Source organism: Thermobia domestica, chromosome 6 (assembly GCF_964235325.1).
Source record: "Thermobia domestica chromosome 6, izTheDome1.hap1.1, whole genome shotgun sequence".
In the NCBI taxonomy this organism is placed as follows: Eukaryota; Metazoa; Arthropoda; class Insecta; order Zygentoma; family Lepismatidae; genus Thermobia; species Thermobia domestica.
Genome location: NC_137459.1, coordinates 264,606,171 through 264,627,218, shown reverse-complemented (window position 1 = coordinate 264,627,218; position 21,048 = coordinate 264,606,171). Strand labels below are relative to the sequence as shown.

The window sequence follows — 21,048 nt, the reverse complement described above, 5'->3', positions numbered from 1 at the left end:
CGCGTGGGCGGGGCCTAACGTCACGTGACCTCTCTCAGCCAATCAGAATCGAGAAATTTTTGCTGACTCGGCGAGATATACGTCGACCACTACTACTATCAGAGACCCCAATTGCTACACCACCTGCTGCACGACCTGCAGTAAGCTGATCATGACGATATACAGTGTAACCAGAGAGAACTGAGTTGCTAGTAGAGGTAAAATGCGTTTCCTGAAGACAGAAAATGGTAGGATGAAACAATGTCAATAACTGCTTAAATTCCTCGTAGTGAGTGGAATAGTCATTTAAATTCCATTGAAGAAGGGACATGTTCAACAAGCATCGAGAACAAGAAGCGAGGTACTGCGCTTGCCTTTTTCACGGCCTTCCACAAGGGTAAAATCATCGAGCTCCTCCTCCACCATATCATCCATAAGAGACTCGTCATCACTAGGTGGACTACGTGACGTATGCTTCTGTTTCTTCGCCCCAGGTGGGCTACAAGACTGGGTGCGTGAAGATTTCTTCGATGCCTTGGTAGAAGAAGCAGTGGAAGATGGAGAGACAGCTTTGGAAGCTTGAGCCTGGAGTTGTTTTTTTCGTTCCTTCTTAGTGAGGGGTTTGGTAGGAGGCTGGCTGTTTGACTGCTTCAAAAACTGAGTTATGGAGGGAGTAGGAGCAGACGAGATAGAGCCAGCTGCCGGAGCGGCAGGAGGCTGAGAAGCAGGAATGGGCTTAACAATTCGTGGAGGCGAACGATCGTTCAAGGGAAGCTTAGGCTGCGATGCAGATGATGATCGGTGCTTCGTGCGAGATAGTCCTGGGTTCACAGAAGTAGTGGTACGGGACGCCTTGGAAGAGACTGGTGCACTGGGAACCTCAACGTCAGTTTGGGTAGCAGAATTGACTGTCTGGGTACCTTGGGATCTGCTGGTCTTTAGAAGCGAAGAGAAACTGGTGCCGAAGTTGACTTTTGGCTGTAGTCTTCGTTTAGCCTCAGCGGCGGAGATCTTCTCGATTACCATCAATTCACGGATCTTCTTCTTAGCCAGAAAAGTAGGACAGTCACGTGACCAAGCTGGGTGGTAACCTTTACAATTAGTGCACTTCGATGGGGCCACACACGGGGCCGGACCATGAACTGCAGAACTACAATTGCCACAGATGGCAGAGGCATGGCAAGAAGGGGTTGAGTGGCCAAAATGTTGGCAGTTAAAGCACCGTAAGGGTAATGGTATGTACGGGCGGACCTTCAATCGATGGTAAGCAACGTTCAAATGCGTTGGAAGGTCAGGTAAAGCGTAAGTAATGACATACGAATCCGTGGACTGTATTGTACCATGTTTCTTCGTTGTAATGCGATGGACGTCTGTGACATGGCTACCCTTAAGTTCAGCACATATTTCCTCCTCTGGTAACTCTCGCAAATCGAAGCAAGTGGTGACTCCTTTTCTAGTGTTTAGTTGTCGATGAGGATCAACCAGAATAGGAACAGGTCCTAACTGCGTACTAGCGAGAAGTAATTGTGACTGTTTTTCTGTGGTCGTCTGAACAAGGAGCATCCCATTCCGTAATTTTCGAATATGGCCAGGAGGAAACGTTCCTGTGGCAATGTGATGAAGTTGTCGATGAACTATAAACGGAGACAATTTACTTAATGCTTCAACGGTGTCAGTTGATCTATCTTTAATAATTAAATACCTTGGTGCAAGACCAAGCTTTTCCTCTCTCACTCTGTACTGGGTGGGTGGCTGATGCGTAGCCATAACTAAAGAAAGCCCAAAATCCTCTCAGCTTCCCCATCATGGTTCGAAGCGGCCAACGAGGCTGGCAGGCCCTACCTGCATGACCCTTGTCAGCAAGCTAAGCTGTGACACCAAGTCAAAATGACAAGGAGGCAGAGCCACTTGCACCGCCGACTGATGGGTACTTTTAAGAGGACCCACGTCCCACCGTGTAAGGGGAGGAACCAATGGTTCATTGGAGATTCCCGCACCGCAGACTCCCAGCATTCTCTTTCAGGGCATCACTCCTTCCGGTCCTGCTGGGTGCGCATGCGCTGCACTCATCCATCCCACGGCCCCGGGTCCAGCTTCATCCAAGAAAATCCAAAATCAAAACCAGTCCATAGCAAGGTTGTCTTCTAGAAAGAGCAAGTTTGATAATGGTTTATTTATTTTGAACTTCACAGCCCTGTATTTCAATTTGAAATTTTTACCTGCCTCTTCATTCATTTGCTGTGTTCTTCCCTTAGAAGTATTTAATTTTTATTATATTATTTATTTATTTAATCTCGTTGAGAAAAATTCATGTTCACAGAAATAAATTATTTTTTCATTACCGATGTGGCACACGCCAACACCGCGTTTTATCGGATTTCTGCCGTTCCTTCCCTTATACTTTGCTGTTGCTATAGTGTGCACGAAGCCCCATGAAATTTTAATCTATCTGCCACGATTATGCAACGAACCGGAGGGTTGCAATAAACCTGTCTTTTCTTTGGGGGGCGGGCGTTTGGGTTTGTGAGAAAAAACATTGATGAGCTTTTATATATATTCCGTGTCACTCCGGTTAAATATGATATTTTTATTTCTATATATAGTGGTTTGTCATGGTTCGGGTTGAAATTTCACTCTTGTAGTTAGAAGTTTTGTTAAAAACGTGATTTGCAATAACATCAATTTCAAACGTGAGCGAAAAGTAAAAATATTAAAATTTGATTTACTTCTGTATCAGCCACCTCGTGGGAAAGCCGTTAATATATGCGATTCTGGCGTTAGGGATCCGAGTTTTATTCCAGCAAACAGCCTGGGTGGTTCGCCTCCCGTATTAAACCAAATTTCAACTTTCTTGTAATATTTATTATTATTATTTTTAAAAAATGAAATGAAATGAAATCTTCCAGATTAACGTCCCACAGTTATGCTGGTATCAAGGTAGAAATTGAACTATTCTGGTTTGAATAGTTTTCCTAAAATAGTGGGAGAACGTAATTAAAATAATCATGACCACAAGTGTGAGCGAAATGTTATTGTTTTCCAATTCACTTTCTGACTCTGTTATTGCTCACCCATTGGCAGAGAATAGTATCTAGTTAAGTGACATTTATGTTGATTTACTTCTTACCGCATTTTTAAAATGTTATAAATTGTGACGGCAAGTGTGAACCTGTTGACGGTAACTATGAGCCTTACCTGCGCAAATATGAGATTGCTAATACTATACATATTCGATTGCACAGTGTTTAGGTACAGGTAGGCTGGTAATGTCACTAATCTATAATCAATTCTTCCGTCAAGATAGTGGAAAATCAGTATCTTTAAGTTTTACGTCCCACGGTTATGCCGGTTAGGCTAAAGGAGACGGTGATGATGAATAATGAATGAAATGGTGGAATGAAGAAAGTGGGAGGAAACGGGAGAACCCCGAGAAAACCCACGCACACGGTGTTTGTCCACCACAAAGTTCACTTGGCGGGGGCTGGGATCGAACCCGGGACCCCAAGCACCAGAGGTGAACGCTCTACCACTGAGCCACCGCGGCCCCTAGTGGAAAATCAGTATCTAGGATGACAGTAATTCCGAATGTGAAGAAATAAAAAACAGTGTTGTTGTTTCGTCTCTTCCTACATCATTGCTCTTTGACTGAAGCTGGAATGGATATTAGTGATTTCTTTTCATTGTTTCTATGTTTATCTCCTCCATCCTCGCTACTGTAACGATTGGCTTATTTTTACGCTGCATGCCCACGCATCTTCACGGCCCATGAACCTCGTTTTAGCCGGAAAAAAATCATCCCTCCGCTACATTTTAAACTGTAATAATTTATTATTATTATTATTATTATTATTATTATTGTAAATGGGAATATAAAAATTCCTAATAACCTACTCCGATATACTGTGTTTGCATACATTCCGTGTGGAAATTTTACTATTCTAGTTTTATTGGTTATCCTATCCGTAGTGGAAAAAAAATTCAATTTCTCATCCATCCTTGCAGGTAGCGTTCAAAGTCCTTGACGGTCAGTGTGCTCTGTGCTTGCAGTAAACTTCCCAACCTTCTGGACCAATATGAAGTATATTTTCTTTCATAAAATTGGAGGTACTACAATTCTTTATATCAACTCCCATGCACAGTATCTTCATACACCTTATGTGCAAATTGCACTATTCTGGTTTGAATAATTTCCCAAAAATAGGGTAAAAATATAATTTGAAACAAGCTTGACCACAAGGCCGAGCGAAATGTAATAGTATTCTAATTTACTTTCTCACTCTCTTATAGTTCACCGATTGACGCAGAATAGTATATAGTTTAATAAATTTTATATTGTTTTCCTTTTTATCAATATTTTTCCTCGTCTCACCTTCCACCACAGTATCCACACATCTTTACTGCAATCGAAATCTGTTTTCGCCGACAAAATTTTTAACCCTCTGGTAAAACAGAAACTGATTTTTCTCTTAATAATTTGGATATACAAATTGTTTGTACATTGTCGCATGTACTGTGTTCATGTACGTCTTGTGTAGAACTTTCAAAATTCTAGCTTCTACGGTCTGTTTACAATTGAGAAAGAACATGATTTTGTGTTCTCTAACCGTGCCGCCTGCGTTTCAGCTTTCGACGGTTAGGTGGCGTCCGTTTGCCGTCAAATGTTCAACTTTCTGCAACACTTTAAAGTCTTTTTTTTTCTAGAAAGATGGCGATAAAACAATTCTTTTTACGAACTTTCCTGTAAAGTATGTAGGTTCACGTCTTGGAAAAATTGCATTAATCTGGTATGAATAGTTTCCTTGAAATAGTGCGAAAACTTAATTTGGAATAAAAATGACCACAAGTGTGAGCGAAATGTAAATTTTTTGTTATTTACTTTCTTACTCTATTAGAGCTCGCTCATTGAAACAGAAGAGTATATGGTGAAATAAAGTTTAGTTGTTTTTATCACTATTTTCCTTCTTTTCATTTTCCCTCACAATGTCCGCACATCTTGGCGGACAGCGAAGCCTGTCTTTGTGGACAAAATTTCAACTTTCCGGTAAAAGATAAACTGAATTTTCTTTCTTAGAAGTGTATATATACAAATTCCTCGTACGTTCTACCATGTACCGTGTTTGGTCACGTTTTGAATAGAACTTCAACATTTGTTGTCTCTACGGTTTCTTTACAATTGAGAATAAACCTGATTTGTCATTCTCATATACCGTTGCGGACTGTGTACAGTAGATTGCTTATCATTAGTGGTGTGTACTAACAAGGAACCAGTGCGTAGTTTCTTGATGTGGCCATCCGGGAAAGTACCCGTGGCAATATGGCAAATCTGTTTATAAATGACGAACGGCGATAACTTTTGTAAACAACCAGCTGTTGCTTCTGACTTATCTTCAATGACTAAATATCTCGGTACTGTGTTCACTTTGCTTTTCTGAGTAGGTGCTGAAGAAGGTGTTTGATGCAGATCCATAGGTATAGTAAACCCAAAGTCTTCTCAACTTCCCCGTCATCTTTCGAGGCGTCCAACGAGGTGGGCAGGTCCTACCTGCTCCAACCTTGTCAACAAGCTGAGCTGTGACTCCAAGTCAAACTGACAAGGAGCCAGGGACACTTGAAACACCGACTGATGGGTACTTTCGAGAAGACCCACGTCCCACCGTGTCTGGGGAAGAGATCAGTGATACTTCGGAGATCCCTGCGCTGCATACTCCCAGCTTTCCCTTTCCGGGCATCACTCCATCCGGTCCGGTTGGGGGAAACACGTTTCTCTCCTCAGTCCCACGATCCCGGGTCCAATAGCAACCAAAGCTCAAGTCCATATGCATGCAGGGATCAAGTCAGAAGATCCGTCCAGCTTCATCCGAGGCATGTTTGTTACTGCAGCGATCGGTAGTTTGACAGATTGGGTGATCGGCCCAACCCAACCCCCAACCTGAAGGACCCGTGGCTGATTGCGACCCCTAAATGAGTCGGGCGATGGGGGCGCCACATCCCTACGCCGAAGAGACCAGGTTTGGGGCATTCTCGTCTTTAAAATGTATCGTGAAGATAGTCTCGTCTCGAAAAGTACATATATTTCTATTGAAAGAGCTCTGTCTCATCTCGTACCCCTTCATGAAAATTCTGTCTCGTCTCGTCTCGTCTCGTCCAACAACTGACCTTCTCCTTATCTCAATTCGCATTCAACTCACGGTGTGAGAGCCAATTGAACACAGACCTCCACAAAGAGACACGGAACTTTGTTGCTCACCTTCAGATTATTATTATTATTATTATTATTATTATTATTATTATTATTATTATTATTATTATTATTCATTAAAATTATTATTATTATTATTGCGGTAGTGATTTGACGTTCTCAGCACTAAATTACTCGCTGATTTTATATAACGTTGCACATATCTTCTAGATAAATTAATCAAGAAAACATTAAAAGGTAATTCCCTACAGAATGATATTTCAGTGCAATTAGCTCCTTATGATTCTATCAGATAGCAACGCTGTTTTTAAATGAAAAAATCGGAATGTTAACGTGATGAAATTTTCGTTTATTACACAGCAAAAAATAATAAAATAAGTTCTATATACATTCGTTACTAGAAATATAATTTGTATTCAGAACTTCAAATTTTATTTTGATTTTCGAAGTTGATTGCCTAAATTTTACCATTGGAAATTTGGATGTGGAGGAAAATAGAGAAGATTAGGAGAGTAGAGAGAAAAACGAATTAGGAAATGGTGAAAAATGGAAGAGACGAGAGCAATATTGGACGATATAAGGAAGCGAAAAAATGGACGGGTCACAAGTTTCGATCTTGCTAAAGCATTGCATTCTGAGAGATGTAGTAAAGGGGGTGATATCAGGAGAGCGAGAGTGTGTAAGAAGGTTGCAATTGATAGATTGTAATAAGGAGGGTGGTACATTATGTTGGGTTGCGAGGATGATATTAGTGGGAAATCGAAAAATGGAAGAGTCTTACATAGTTCACGGAGACTGGCCTGTCACTAATAGCAGAACACTCAGGAGGAGGAAAATTATACAACAAATAAAAAAGCCGAAACAATGGTTTATGCATACGAATTGACCAGCTTTTTTTCTGGTAGCAGTTTTGTAAGGTTCTAGTTCTCTCAAACTGTTTAGATTGTAAGGTCAGGTCACTCGGGTCGGTTGTCGGGTTAAGACACCTCGGGTCGGGTCACTACAGGTCGGGTCACTCGGGTCAACTAGGGTCAGCTTGGGTCGAGTTGTTGGGCGAGTCAATAGGCCAGTTCGGGTCGGGTTGTCGAATCGAATCAATCGGGTCGGATTGTCGAGTCGGATCAATCGGGTCGAATGAGGGTCGTGTCACGGGTCGGGTCGGTCTTCAACACATAAATTCCACAAAAATTACAATATATCACGGTTTATACTTCATTGGACTTCCAACAAAACATATTTTCAATGATGTGTATACCATGTCGCCATTTTTGTATAAGGGAATTTCTAGAGGGATTCTGTGGGAATTTGATGGAATGGAATGGAAAAGGGGTTGGGGAGGGTGCCTCGACAACAAAGGTCTTTTGCACCCGTCACTGGTCATAAAAGAAACAGTCACACGAGCGACGAAAACACAGACTATTCACTGAATGTGCGTGAAAGATTTACACTAATACTATCACTCGCTAGCACTAAAACGAAAATGGTACACAGATCGGAGGTCGGAAGCACTGGAACACAGAAGAAAGTCAAAGTGCCGGCAAAACATGCAAATGCCGCAAAAACTGGAACAGCTTCAACACAGTGGCTTCATCATCGCCGAGAACAGTAGCGAGGTCAACTGGCAGTCCAAAGAAAAGTCTGGCAGCAGCAAGAGCCACACATTCCACTAAGAGGTGACGAATACTCAGGGGCTGAACACAATGACGACACACAGGCGGATTGATTGATTGAAATTAGTTGGGTGGGCGCGTCGACAATGGGGTCTTTTGCACCCTTCTTTGACAGGAACAAAATAAAAGCAATCAAGAAGAAAAAATAGTAGTGCACAAATAATAAAATAAAATAAAAGAGGTATCTGGAGCATGCTGAAGTGGCAGGACTTTGATGAAGTAAAATGTCATAGCATTTGGAAAATGTGCAAACTCAATACACCAAGACTAGGACTGGTTAATACATAATGACAGGTTAATCTTCTCTGCCGGGGCAGCTCGGCAATAGGTGAACACACGTAGGGCAGCCCATAATTAGTATGGAATATAACAGTGCAGTAATAGAATAAAAGCAAGGAAATGCTATGACAAGCATAAAATCATGAAAGCTAAGAAATAGTAGATAAAATCAGAAATAAATTAATTAAAAGGAAACGTGAGAAATGCACTCACAGAGCATTCAGAATATGCAGATTCTGCAAATTGAACATTTTCTGGATCATGGATTCATCATCGCCAAGCAAGATTGCCATATCGGCTGGTAATCCAAGTCGAGCTCGCTCAGGAGCAAGAGGCACACATTCCACTAAGAGGTGACGAATACTCAGGGGCTGACCACAATGACGACACACAGTCGGAGGCGTACGTCGCAGAAGATGTGCATGGGTAAGATGACTATGTCCAATACGAAGGCGTGCCAAAGTCCGCTCTTCCAGGCGAGATGATCGGGAGCTCGTCGACCAGACTCCAAGGTGGGGCTTCACTGCATGCAACTTATTGTGAATCTGCTCATCCCAGTGTGTCTGCCAGCGCTGAAGAAGAAGACGATCGATCACAGGACGAAGATCAGAGCTGGGGAGCGGTGCTAAATAGGCAGGTCCTGTAAGGGTAGCTTCTCTGGCAACACGGTCAGCATGCTCATTACCTGGAATACCAGCATGGCCTGGCACCCAACAAAACTGGACGTCACAACCTGCAAGATGTAAGGAATGGCAGGAGAGGAGAATTTGCTGAACGATAGGGTGCGCAGTTGACACGTCGGTAAGACTGCATAAAGCGCGGCTGGAGTCAGAGCAGACAAGAACCTGCCGAAGATGGCAGCGACGGATATAATGCAGGGTCTCCAGGATAGCAACCAATTCAGCAGTGAACACACTGGTAGTAGGAGGGAGCTTCAAGCCAGCGCCATGGTCAGCCGTGACGAAGACACAGCCAACAAAATCGTCAGACTTCGAACCATCTCTGTAGAAGATATCGTAGGTACGGTACGCCTCCAGAAAAGAGAAGAATTCCTGACAGAACTGTTGAGTGCTGGTGATAGACTTCTTAAATTGCAGTAAATGAAAACTGACAACTGGTGGAAGAACAGTCCACGGAGGAATAGGAAGGAAGCCCAATGGACAGATAGCAGGAACTTCCAGTCCTAATGAAGCCACAAGGTCTAGAGTACGAAGGCCAAAAGGCCGAGTAGCAGTAGGTCGTGCTTGATATCGGTCATAGCGAGCACCAGCCTCAAGGGCAAAGGCCGAAGGATGGTCAGGTACGGCACGGATATGGATGTAATAGCGCAGGAGCAGGCAGTCCCGACGATGGGAAAGAGATGGTTCATGAGCCTCGACATAGAGACTAGGAATAGGGCTGGTTCGAAAAGCTCCAAGCGCCAAACGAAGGCCAAGATGATGAACTGCATCCAGATGACGTAGGATGGAAGGTCGAGCAGAACCATAGGCAAGACAGCCATAGTCCAATTGGGAGCGGATGAGGCTACGATATAAACGCAGCATCACCACACGGTCAGCACCCCACGAAAGATGAGACACCATACGTAGTAAGTTCAAGGAGCGAAGACAGCGATACTTCAGTTCCCGAACATGAGCAGCCCATGTAAGTCTGCGGTCAAACTCCAAGCCCAGAAAACGAACATGATCGACATAGGACAATCGAGAACCGCCAAGGAACAGGTCAGGATCGTAAGCACATTGATGTAGGCGACAAAAATGTACACAGTGTGTTTTGGTGAGAGAAAAACAGAAGCCAGTAGTGGAAGACCAGCGGTGAAGACGGTTAAGCACTAACTGTAACTGGCGAGTAACAGTACGGAGGTCACGTGAGCGACAGTAAAGTCGTCCACATAAAGCAACCCATTAACTGTAGGGGAGAGTTGCGACATCACACTGTTCACAGCTACAGCAAATAATGTGACACTCAACACACTACCCTGTGGAACGCCATTCTCTTGTGGAAACTGAGCAGAGAGAGTAGCTCGAAGCTTGACTCTAAAAGAACGTTGTTGGAGAAAATTCTGGATGAAGAGAGCCAAGTGGCCACGTAAGCCCCAGAGATGGAGTTGCCTCAAAATGCCATATCGCCAAGCGGTGTCATAGGCCTTTTCAAGGTCAAAGAAGATGGCTATCAGATGTTCTTGATGACGAAATGCATCCTGAATAGCACTTTCAAGATGCGCCAAATGATCAGTAGTGGAACGGAAGCGCCGAAAGCCACACTGAAGATTGCAAATGAGGCCATGGTGTTCAAGAAACCAGACTAAGCGGGTGTTGATCATCTTCTCCAAAACTTTACACAGACAGCTAGTCAAGGCGATCGGGCGGTAGCTTCCACTGGACGTGGCAGGTTTAGCAGGCTTCAAAATAGGAATAATGTATGTTTCACGCCAGGCATCGGGGAAGGAGTCTTCAAGCCAGATGCGATTGTACAGGGCAAGAAGATGTTGCTTGCCATCATCAGGCAGGTGTCGGAGCATAGCATAACAGATGCCATCAGGACCAGGTGCCGTGTCCTTCGTAGAATCCAAAACGGCAGCAAGTTCAGCAGTAGTAAAAGGCAGATTATTAGCTTCAGCGGTTGCAGAGCGGAACTGAAGTGGAGAACGTTCGTTGCGTTATTTATAAGTGAGGAATCCAGCTGAGTAGTGAGTAGAACTGGATACATCCGCAAAATGACGACCTAATGCAGCAGCAATTCTGTCCTGATCAGTGACCATTACACCATCGATAATAAGGGATGGAACCGCAACGGAGGAAACATGTCCCTGTAGACGACGAATTTGCGACCAGACCGCTGTCATGGAGCTGCCAGCAGTAAGAGAAGAAACATAAGTGCGCCAGCTATGACGCTTAGCTTGCTTAATCAGATAGCGGGCTCGAGCACGAAGAAGTCAAAATTGAGCCAAATTATCAGCTGTAGGAGCACGATGAAAAGTATGTAGTGCTCGACGTCGGGCCAGAATAGCGTCACGAATCTCCTCTGACCACCAAGGAACGGTGCGTTTACACCGGGAACCAGCATAGATAGGAATAGAGTCGTGTGCAGCTGCCAGGATACTCTGCTGAAAGGCCTCACAATGACCATCAACAGTAAAACGTGGGTCTAAAGTGAAATGAAAAGTGGCGGAAAAATGATCCCAGTCTGCTCGACCTAGATTGTAGGCAGTGAACGGAGCAGAATGGATGAGCGGAAGACCATGCACAAGAATAGGAAAGTGGTCACTGCCACAGAGATCATCATGCACGCGCCAAGTAAGATGGGCACCAAGTTGAGGACTGCAAATGGAGAGGTCCAAATGAGAGTAGGTACCAGTAGCAGTAGTAAAATGTGTGGGACTGCCATCATTGAGGAGCAATGAGTTAGTGTTGTCAAGGAAAGTGGAAATCTCTTGACCTCGTGGCTCAGTACGAGGAGAGCCCCACAGTGCATGGTACGAGTTAAAGTCACCCACAAACAGAAATGGGGATGGAAGCTGTCGAGCAATCTGTTCAAGATCGACAGCAGTAAAGGCGTCATGACGCATAAGGTAGATACAACAAAAGGTAACAGGTTGTCTTAAGAAGACACGAACAGCTATAAGCTGGAAAGCACTATTCACATGGATGAGAGCAGAATGGTAAGCATCAGAGACCCCAATTGCTACACCACCTGCTGCACGACCTGCAGTAACCTGATCATGACGATATAAAGTGTAACCAGAGAGAACTGAGTTGCTAGTAGAGGTAAAATGCGTTTCCTGAAGACAGAATATGATAGGATGAAACAATGTCAATAACTGCTTAAATTCCTCGAAGTGAGTGGAATAGCCATTTAAATTCCATTGAAGAAGGGACATGTTCAACAAGCATCGAGAACAAGAAGCGAGGTACTGCGCTTGCCTTTTTCACGGCCTTCCACAAGGGTAAAATCATCGAACTCCTCCTCCACCATATCCTCCATAAGAGATTCGTCATCACTAGGTGGACTACGTGACGTATGCTTCTGTTTCTTCGCCCCAGGCGGACTAGCAGACTGGGTGCGTGAAGCTTTCTTCGTTGGTTGGGCTGCAGTAGCTGCAGAAGAGGTGGAGGCAGCCTTGGAAGCCTGGGCTTGGAGTTGTTTCTTCCGTTCCTTTTTACTGAGAGGTTTCGGCGGAGGCTAATTATTAGACTGCTTCAGAAAATGGGCGATCGATGGAGTAGAGGCAGATGATGGAGTACTAGTAGACTGAGCAGCAGATGTCTGAGACTTAGGAGTGGGCTTAACACTTCTGGAAGGCGAAGGGTCCGTTGATGGAGGGTTACGTTGCGAAGCAGTAGATGACTGTTGCTTCGTGCGTGAGAGATCTGACTTTGTAGACGAAGCAGTGGCACGGGACGCCTTGGGAGAGGCGGGCACACTGCGAACCTCAACATCTGTCTGTTTGGCAGAGTCAACCGTCTGAGTTCCTTGGGATCGACTGTTTTTCAAAAGAGAAGAAAAACTAGTGCCGAAGGTGACCTTTGGTTGGATACGTCTTTTAGCCTCAGCAGCAGAGATCTTTTCGATGACCATCAGTTCGCGGATTTTCTTTTCGGCCACAAATTGAGGGCAGTCACGTGACCAGGCTGGGTGGTCACCTTTACAGTTGGCGCACTTCGGTGGGGCCGCACATGGGGCCTGACCATGGGCTGCAGAACTCCAATTTCCACAGAGACCAGCTGCATTGCAGGAAGGTGCGGAATGTCCAAAATGCTGGCAGTTGAAGCATCGCATCGGCAGTGGAATGTATGGCCGGACTTTTAATCTACGATATGCAACGTTCAAATGCGTCGGCAGGTCAGGTAGGGCAAACGTAAGGATGTAAGAATCCGTAGGTTGCACCGTACCTGCTTTCTTGGTGGTAATACGATGTACTTCCGTGACGTGACAATCCTGAAGTTCTTCGCAGATTTCAGCCTCTGGTAAGTCTCGTAAATCAAAACAGGTAATAACGTCCTTACTGGTGTTGAGTTGGCGGTGAGGCTCAACCACAATAGGAACAGGTCCTAATTGGGTACGAGCTAAAAAAAGTTTTGATTGCTTGTCCGATGTCGTGTGCACAAGTAAGGTACCATTTCTTAACCTTCTAATGTGGCCAGGAAGAAACGTGCCAGTAGCAATATGATGAAGCTGGCGATTTACAATAAACGGTGATAATTTGCTTAAAGCTCCAGCTGTGTCAGACGATCTATCTTTGATTATTAGATATCTTGGTACAGGACCAAACTTTTCCTCATTCTTCTCTAATCCAGTAGCCTGGGAGGGTGTTTGATGCATAGCCATATTTCAAGTAAGCCCAAAATCCTCTCGGCTTCCCCGTCATGGTTCAAGCGGCCAACGAGGCTGGCAGGTCCTACCTGCATGACCCTTGTCAGCAAGCTAGACTGTGACCCGAAGTCAAAATGACAAGGGGGCAGAGCCACTTGCACCGCCGACTGATGGGTACTTCTTGAGAGGACCCACGTCCCACCGTGTTAGGGGAGGAACCAATGGTCCATTGGGGATCCCCGCACCGCAGAATCCCAGCATTTCCTTTCAGGGCATCACTCCTTCCGGTCCTGCTGGGGGCGCATGCGCTTCGCCCCGCCGTTCCATGGCTCCGGGTCCGTCGTCATCCAATCGAATCCAAGAACATATCAAGTCCATAGCAAGGTTGTAATCCAAAAAGGCAGTCCATATCCGAGGCTTATTTTGAACAGTGCTCGATCGCAAGTTTTAGATGCCGGGGGATCGGCCCGGCACAACCCCCAACCTGGAGGACCAGTGGCTGATTGCCGTTCCGAAGAACTGGGCGATGGGGGCGCCACATCCCGACGCCGGGGACACACAGGCGAAGGTGTACGTTGCAGAAGATGTGCATGAGTGAGATGACTATGTCCAATCCGAAGGCGGTCCAAAGTTCGCTCTTCCAGGCGAGATGATCGGGAGCTCGTCGACCAGACTCCAAGCGGGGCTTCACTGCATCCAGCTTATCGTGAATTTGCTCATCCCAGGAGGATTGCCAGCGCTGACGGAGAACGTAAGCAAACACAGAGCAGACATCAGAGCTAGGAACAGGAAGAAGACAGCGTCGACCAGCAACAGCAGCCTCCTTCGCAGCGGCATCAGCAAACTCATTGCCAGGGATGCCAACATGGCCAGGCACCCAACAGAACGTTACATCATAGCCCTCAGCAAGTAGTGCATGAAAAGTAAGGAGGACTTGCTGGACCAGCGGATGCGTAGAATTGACATCTGCTAGGCTATGCAAGCCGCTGCTGGAATCAGAGCAGATCACAACACGGCGAAGATTGCGACGGCGGATATAGTGGAGACTCTCCAAGATGGCAACCAGCTCTGCAGTGAAAACTGTGCAGAATGGATGAAGCTGGAACCTGAAATGGTGGGCATCCAGGACAAAAGCACTTCCTACACCATCAGCCTGCTTGGAGCCATCAGTGAAGATAAGACGGTGGCCTCGATAAGAGTCGAGAAGGCACAAAAACTGTTGCCGAAATTCCAAATCAGGAGTAGTCGCCTTCTTCAACCGCAACAACTGGAGATTGATCACAGGCTTCAAAAGCTGCCAAGGTGGAACAGGCAGGAAACCCAGCGGAGAAAGCGCAGGGAGATCGACGTCAAGGTGAGCTGAAAGCTCAAGGGCACGAATGCCAAAAGGCCGGGTGCAAGTGCATCGGGCTTGATAGCGTTGAAGACGAGCACCAGCATCCAGGGTGAAACTAGACGAGTGGTCAATAGATGCTCGCAGGTGAAGCAAGTATCTCAGGTGCAACAACTGGCGACGATGATCCAAAGATGGTTCGTTGGCTTCGACGTATAAGCTGAGGATCGGACTAGTGCGATAAGCACCAATCGAAATGCGAAGGCTCAGATGGTGAACAGTGTCCAGGTGACGAAGGACAGACAAACGGGCAGAGCCATACGCCACACAACCATAATCCATCTTAGAGCGAATGAGGCTCCGATACAGTCGAAGCAGCGCAACACGGTCAGCACCCCAAGTGGTATGGGAAACCAGGAGTAGCAAATTCATCGCACGGAGACAACTATACTTCAGCTGGCGAATATGGGCAATCCAAGCAAGGCGGCGATCAAACTCAAGGCCCAGAAAACGAACACTCTCCACATAAGACAGACGAATAGGGCCCAAATAAAGATCCGGATTGAAAGCACAGTTCTTCAGACGACAGAAGAGGACACATTTCGTCTTTAGTGAGAAGAACTGAAAGCCTGTGTGGGAAGACCAATGGTGAAGGCGGTTAAGCGTCAGTTGTAGCTGGCGAACGATGGTGCGAAGGTCATGTGACCGACTGTAGATGGTGAAGTCGACTACATACAGCAGCCCATGCACAAAAGGTGAAAGTTCGGCCATGACACTGTTCAGAGCCACAGCAAATAAAGTCACACTGAAAACACTGCCTTGTGGAACACCAATTTCCTGAGAAAAAGACCGAGACAGTGTGAATCCAAGCTTCAGTCGAAAGGGGCGCTTGCGGAGGAAATGCTGGAGAAAAAATCCCGGATGTCCAGGCACGCCCCATGCGTGCACTTGCCGCAAGATACCATAACGCCAGACCGTATCATAGTCCTTCTCCAGATCAAAAAAGATGGCGACAAGATGCTCCTGATGTCCTGGATGGCAGTCTCAAGATGAACAAGATGATCGGTCGTGGAATGAAAGCGCCGAAATCCACACTGAAAATTGGAGATGTGACCATGATGCTCCAAAAACCAAACCAACCTGGCGTTGAATATCCTTTCGAGAACATTACAAAGACAATCGGCCGATAGTTGGCAGAAGACGTTGCAAGCTTGCCCGGTTTCAGGATCGGGATGATATAGGCTTCACGCCAGGCAGTAGGAATGACCTCTTCAGTCCAGATCCGGTGATAGAGGGTAAGAAGATGGTGGAGTAACTCAGGAGGGAGATGCCGAAGCATAGCATAGTGAATATTATCCGGATCTCGGGCAGTATCCTTCGTAGAGCGTAGAACAGAAGACAATTCATCAGCACTAAAAGGTGCATTGTAGCTCTCACTGTTATCGGAGCGAAAGGCAAGGGGCATACGCTCCTCACGCTGTTTCACAGGCAGGAAAGCAGGAGGATAGTTTTCAGAACTGGAGACATCAGCAAAATGGCGACCCAAATCCGCCACAATTCGATCCTGCTCCGTTAAAAGATGACCATCAATAAGCAAGGCCGGAACACCAGTAGATGAGGGTTGCCCTTGAAGACGGCGAACCTTAGACCACACTTCGGAGATGGTGCTGTGCACAGAGAGCGATGAGACACACACACGCCAGCTGCGGCGTTTAGCCTGCTTAATCAAATACCATGCTCGAGCACGGAGGCGGCGAAACTTAGCTAACTTCACTTCACTAGGGGCACGTCGAAAGGCACGCAAGGCTCGTCGGCGGGCACGGAGAGCTTGGCTAATTTCTGCGGACCACCAAGGAACAACACGACGACGAGGAAAACCATGATGGACAGGAATAGCCGCATCAGCTGCCATCTGGATACTGCAGTGAAGAGCTGCACAGTATGTATCCACAGACCATCTATGATCCGGTGCAAAATCAAAGGCCTCAGCAAAGTGTGTCCAGTCAGCCTGACGCAGGTTGTAGCGAGACGACGGTCCCGGTAGAGGGAGCTGTAGTCCAGTGAGTACAATGGGAAAGTGGTCGCTGCTACAAAGATCTGGGTGTACGCGCCATTTCAGTTGAGCTCCTAAGGCTGGGTTACACAAAGATCAATATGTGAAAAAGGCCCCTGTGGCAGCGGAAAAGTGTGTTGGGCTGCAATCATTCAAAAGAATCAAGGGCTGGTTCGCGATGAAAGTGGACAGTGCTCGGCAACGAGGGTCGGTCCGGATAGATCCCCACAAGACATTGTAGGCGTTGAAATCACCAACCAGAATGACAGGCGCTGGAAGCTGGCTGTAGAGGTTGTTCAGATCAGCGGCAGTGAAGACCGTGGAACGCGGGAAATAGACGCAGAAGATGGTAACAGGATGCGGGAGAAACACTCGTCTGCAACCGTCTCAAGGGTCGTAGTTAGATGGAGCAGTGTAGAAAAATAGAGCCCAGGGACACCAATGTCGACACCGCCAACAGCACGATCGTCAGTCATCTTATCCTGGCGATAGACAGTATAGCCACGAAGAAGACAGTTGGTGGTGGGTGTGAAATGAGTTTCTTGTAAACAGAAGATAATCGGATCCAGGAGCGAGAGAAGCTGTCAAAATTCTTCGTGGTGAGTGGAAGAGCCGTTGAGGTTCCATTGAAGCAGGGCCATGATTTAAACAGAATCGACAACAAGAAATTTGCCACTGACTTTCTTACGGCGTCGCGGAGTCACCTCGTGAAAAGCTTCGCAGGCGTGTTCTTCCACACCATCCATTGAAGAGGCATCATCAGCAGAGGGACTGCAAGATGGTTTAGGTTTCTTCGAGTTAGGAGAACTAACAGAGGGCTGACGAGCCGTTTTCAAAGAGCCGGTGGAAACAGGCGTTGACTGAGAACATTTCTTCTTGTCCTTCGGGGGTGTAGAAGTAGCGGTTGGCGTAGTTTTTAGAAATTTCTCGCGTCGAGAGCGAGGTGAGGTAGGTACTGAGGGAGAGGCTGGCGACGGAGAAGACCGCGAACGAGTCATGATACCCGTAGACTTGGTTGCACTAGAAGAAGGTTGAGATGCTGCACAAGCACAGCCAGCATCAGAAGCAGCAGCAAAGGTAGTCTGGGTACTTACATTACAGGTTTGGGTGCCAGTCGTGGTCAAGGATACTCTGTAAGCATAACTGCCACCGGCAGGCATCTTGGTCATCACGCGACAGCGAGCCTCAGCAGCAGAAATCTTTTCTGTGACTATAAGTTCTTTAATCGCCTTCTCCTGTGTAAACTTTGGAGCTGTCCCGTGACCAGGCTGGATGGGCGCCATTACAATTTACGCATTTAGAAAAGAAGATGTGTTGCACTTCTCGGATCCATGTGAAGGTTTACCACAGTTACCACAAGTGGCGGATCCATTACAAGTGGGGGCGGAATGACCAAAGCGTTGACACTTAAAACATCTCAATGGCAACGGTATATATGGTCGAATCTTCAGTTGTAGGTAGCCAACACACAGAGTGGGCGGCAACGTAGGTAAATCGAAGGTCAAAATGTAAGAATGAGTGGCTACCAGTTGCCCATCCCGTTTCACAGATATACGATGCACATCAATAACGTTTGAGTCGCGTAGTTCTTCAAGGATGTCCTCTACCGGCACATCGTGCAAATCTCTGCAGGTAATCACTCCTTTACTAACATTCAATTGGCGGTGGGGTTGAACAACAACAGGCACTGATCCATGCTGCTGACACTTCAAAAGAAGAGTGGATTGATTATCATTAGTGGTGTGTAGTAACAAGGAACCATTGCGAAGTTTCTTGATGTGGCCATCCGGGAAAGAGCCCGTGGCAATATGGCAAATCTGTTTATAAATGACAAACGGCGATAACTTTAGTAAAGAACCAGCTGTCGCTTCTGACTTATCTTCAATGACTAAATATCTCGGTACTGTGTTTACTTTGCTTTTCTGAATGGGTGCTGAAGAAGGTGAATGATGCAGAGCCGAGGATAAATTAAACCCAAACTCTTCTCAGCTTCCCCGTCATCGTTCTAGGCGTCCAACAAGGTGGGCAGGTCCTTCCTGCTCCACCCTTGTCAACAAGCTGAGCTGTGACTCCGAGTCAAACTGACAAGGAACCAGGGACACTTGAAACACCGACTGATGGGTACTTTCGAGAAGACCTACGTCCCACCGTGTCTGGGGAAGAGATCAGTGATACTTCGGAGATCCCTGCTTCGCTAACTCCCAGCTTTCCCTTTCCGGGCATCACTCCTTCCGGTCCGGCTGGGTGCAAACACGTTTCACTCCTCGGTCCCACGATCCCGGGTCCAGCGTCGTCCAATAGCAACCAAAGCTCAAGTCCATATCCATGCAGGGGTCAAGTCAGAAGATCCGTCCGGCTTCATCCGCAGCATTTTTGTTGCTGCAGCGATCAGTAGTTTGACAGATTAGGTGATCGGCCCAACCCAACCCCCAACCTGGAGGACCAGTGGCTGATTGCGACCCCTAAAGGAGTCGGGCGATGGGGGCGCCACATCCCAACGCCGGGGAATTTGATGGAGTGTAGATTCATGTGTGTATATGTGTGTGATACCTTACAGGATACAAAATGCCAAGGAAGTGTGTGTCAACCGGACAATGTCTGTTATGTATGTGGGGAGCTTACATTTAAATCGCAACGTCGATGTTTTACTCCACTTGTGAGGAAGTGTTACCAGTTATATTTCGGTTGTTGCGTAGGAGACCAAGATAAGAATTTCGCTCCTCACTACATTTGTTGTACTTGCGTGAAACGTCTGACTGGGTGGGCAAATGGTGAACGAAACATGATCTTCGCAGTAGCGATGATCTGGAGGGAACCAAAAGATCATTCTTCAGACTGCTACTTTTGTATGACACAGATAAAAGAAATAAGCAGTAAATCTAATCACACAGTACAGAACCCTAATTTGAAATCAGCAATTAGACCAGTTCCAAACAGTGCAGAATTACCTGTACCAGTACCTCTTCCTCATCTTACGGTAAATGATTATTACGTATTTGACGCAACGACTGAAGTTCCAAATGAAGAAAATGATCCTACTTATGTAGAAAGCACATATACATTGGATCCCCATCTGATAACTCAGGGTGAAATAAATGACCTCGTACGGGATTTAAATCTCTCCAAGATACAAACAGAACTTCTTGCTTCTAGACTTAAAGGCTGGAATCTGCTCCATCGTGACACTAAAGTGTGTATTTTTCGAAACCTAAATACAGAGTTTCAAAACTATTATTCTCAAGAAAATGATTTAGAGTATTGTAATAATGTCTCCGCTGTGATGGATACATTTGGACATGCACATATCAGTATAGAGTGGAGATTGTTTATTGACTCTTCCAAAACTAGTTTTAAGCCTGTCATTTCGTACAATAGCAACAAATTTTTTCAGTGCCTTTTGCTTATGCATCTAATGTGAAGGAAACTTATGAAAACATCGAAATAGTGTTAGAAAGAATTCAGTATGAGAAATGCAAGTGGATCGTTTGCTGTGATTTAAAAGTCATTTCTTTGTTAATTGGTTTGCAGCTTGGTTACACGAAATATTGTTGTTTCCTCTGCGAATGGGGCAGCAGGAACAAAGCGGAACATTACATCAAGAAGGAATGGCCAACGCATGTATTAACTCCTCGACAGAAGAATGCTGTTTATTCCTCACTGGTGAGCCCTGATTAGATAATTCTACCTCCTCTTCACATAAAGATTGGACTCTTCAAAAAATTTAAGGCAATTGACAAGAGGAATGCAGGATTTTGTTACCTCAAGGAAAAATTTCCTCGGGTGAGTGACGCTAGGGATTTTTGTAGACCCCCAAATAAGATGTTTGATTCGTGACCAAGATTTGAAGATCTCTTAACTCTGGTTCAGAAAGTAGCTTGGTGCTCATTTAAATGTTTAACAGATTTTTATAGGAAACAAGAAAGACTGAAATTACCGTGAAATTGGAAGTGATTTCTTGCAATCATTCAAAGAAATGGGTTGCAACATGTCCCTTAAGGTTCACTTTCTAGACTCCCACCTGCATTTCTTTCCTGAAAACCTTGGTGCTGTTAGTGATGAGTATGGGGAACGTTTTATCACGACATTTTGTGCATGGAGAATAGATACCAGTGAGAGTGGAGTTCAAAAATGCTAGCTGAGTACTGTTGGACACTCAAAAGAGGGGTTCAAGAAGCCAAACACAGAAGAAAGCCTACAACTAAAACATATTAGTTGAAGTAAG

The 21,048-nt window shown here is 45.8% G+C and overlaps 2 protein-coding genes across 2 annotated transcripts; both read right to left on the bottom strand.

Annotated features, from left to right (window-relative positions):
- Window positions 1-8,336: 8,336 nt before the first annotated feature.
- Window positions 8,337-9,710, bottom strand: LOC145687540 (uncharacterized). The gene has a single exon (XM_081761001.1). The coding sequence runs from the start codon at window positions 9,708-9,710 to the stop codon at window positions 8,337-8,339; it is 1,374 nt and encodes a 457-aa protein (XP_081617127.1).
- A 3,997-nt stretch (window positions 9,711-13,707) lies between these two features.
- Window positions 13,708-15,544, bottom strand: LOC145687539 (uncharacterized). Its single transcript, XM_081761000.1, has 2 exons — window positions 14,015-15,544; window positions 13,708-13,857 (listed from the first exon to the last, which is right to left on the bottom strand). Exons 1-2 carry the CDS (start codon window positions 15,542-15,544, stop codon window positions 13,708-13,710), a joined length of 1,680 nt encoding a protein of 559 aa, XP_081617126.1.
- Between the last annotated feature and the right edge of the window lie 5,504 nt (window positions 15,545-21,048).

Coding starts and splice junctions, on each gene's coding strand:
- LOC145687540 (XM_081761001.1), bottom strand. CDS start 9,710: ATGGTGTCTCATCTTTCGTGGGGTGCTGACCGTGTGGTGATGCTGCGT.
- LOC145687539 (XM_081761000.1), bottom strand. CDS start 15,544: ATGGCCGAACTTTCACCTTTTGTGCATGGGCTGCTGTATGTAGTCGAC. Junction 13,858..14,014: donor TCATGCACATCTTCTGCAAC/GTACACCTTCGC, acceptor GTTCAAAATAAG/CCTCGGATATGGACTGCCTT.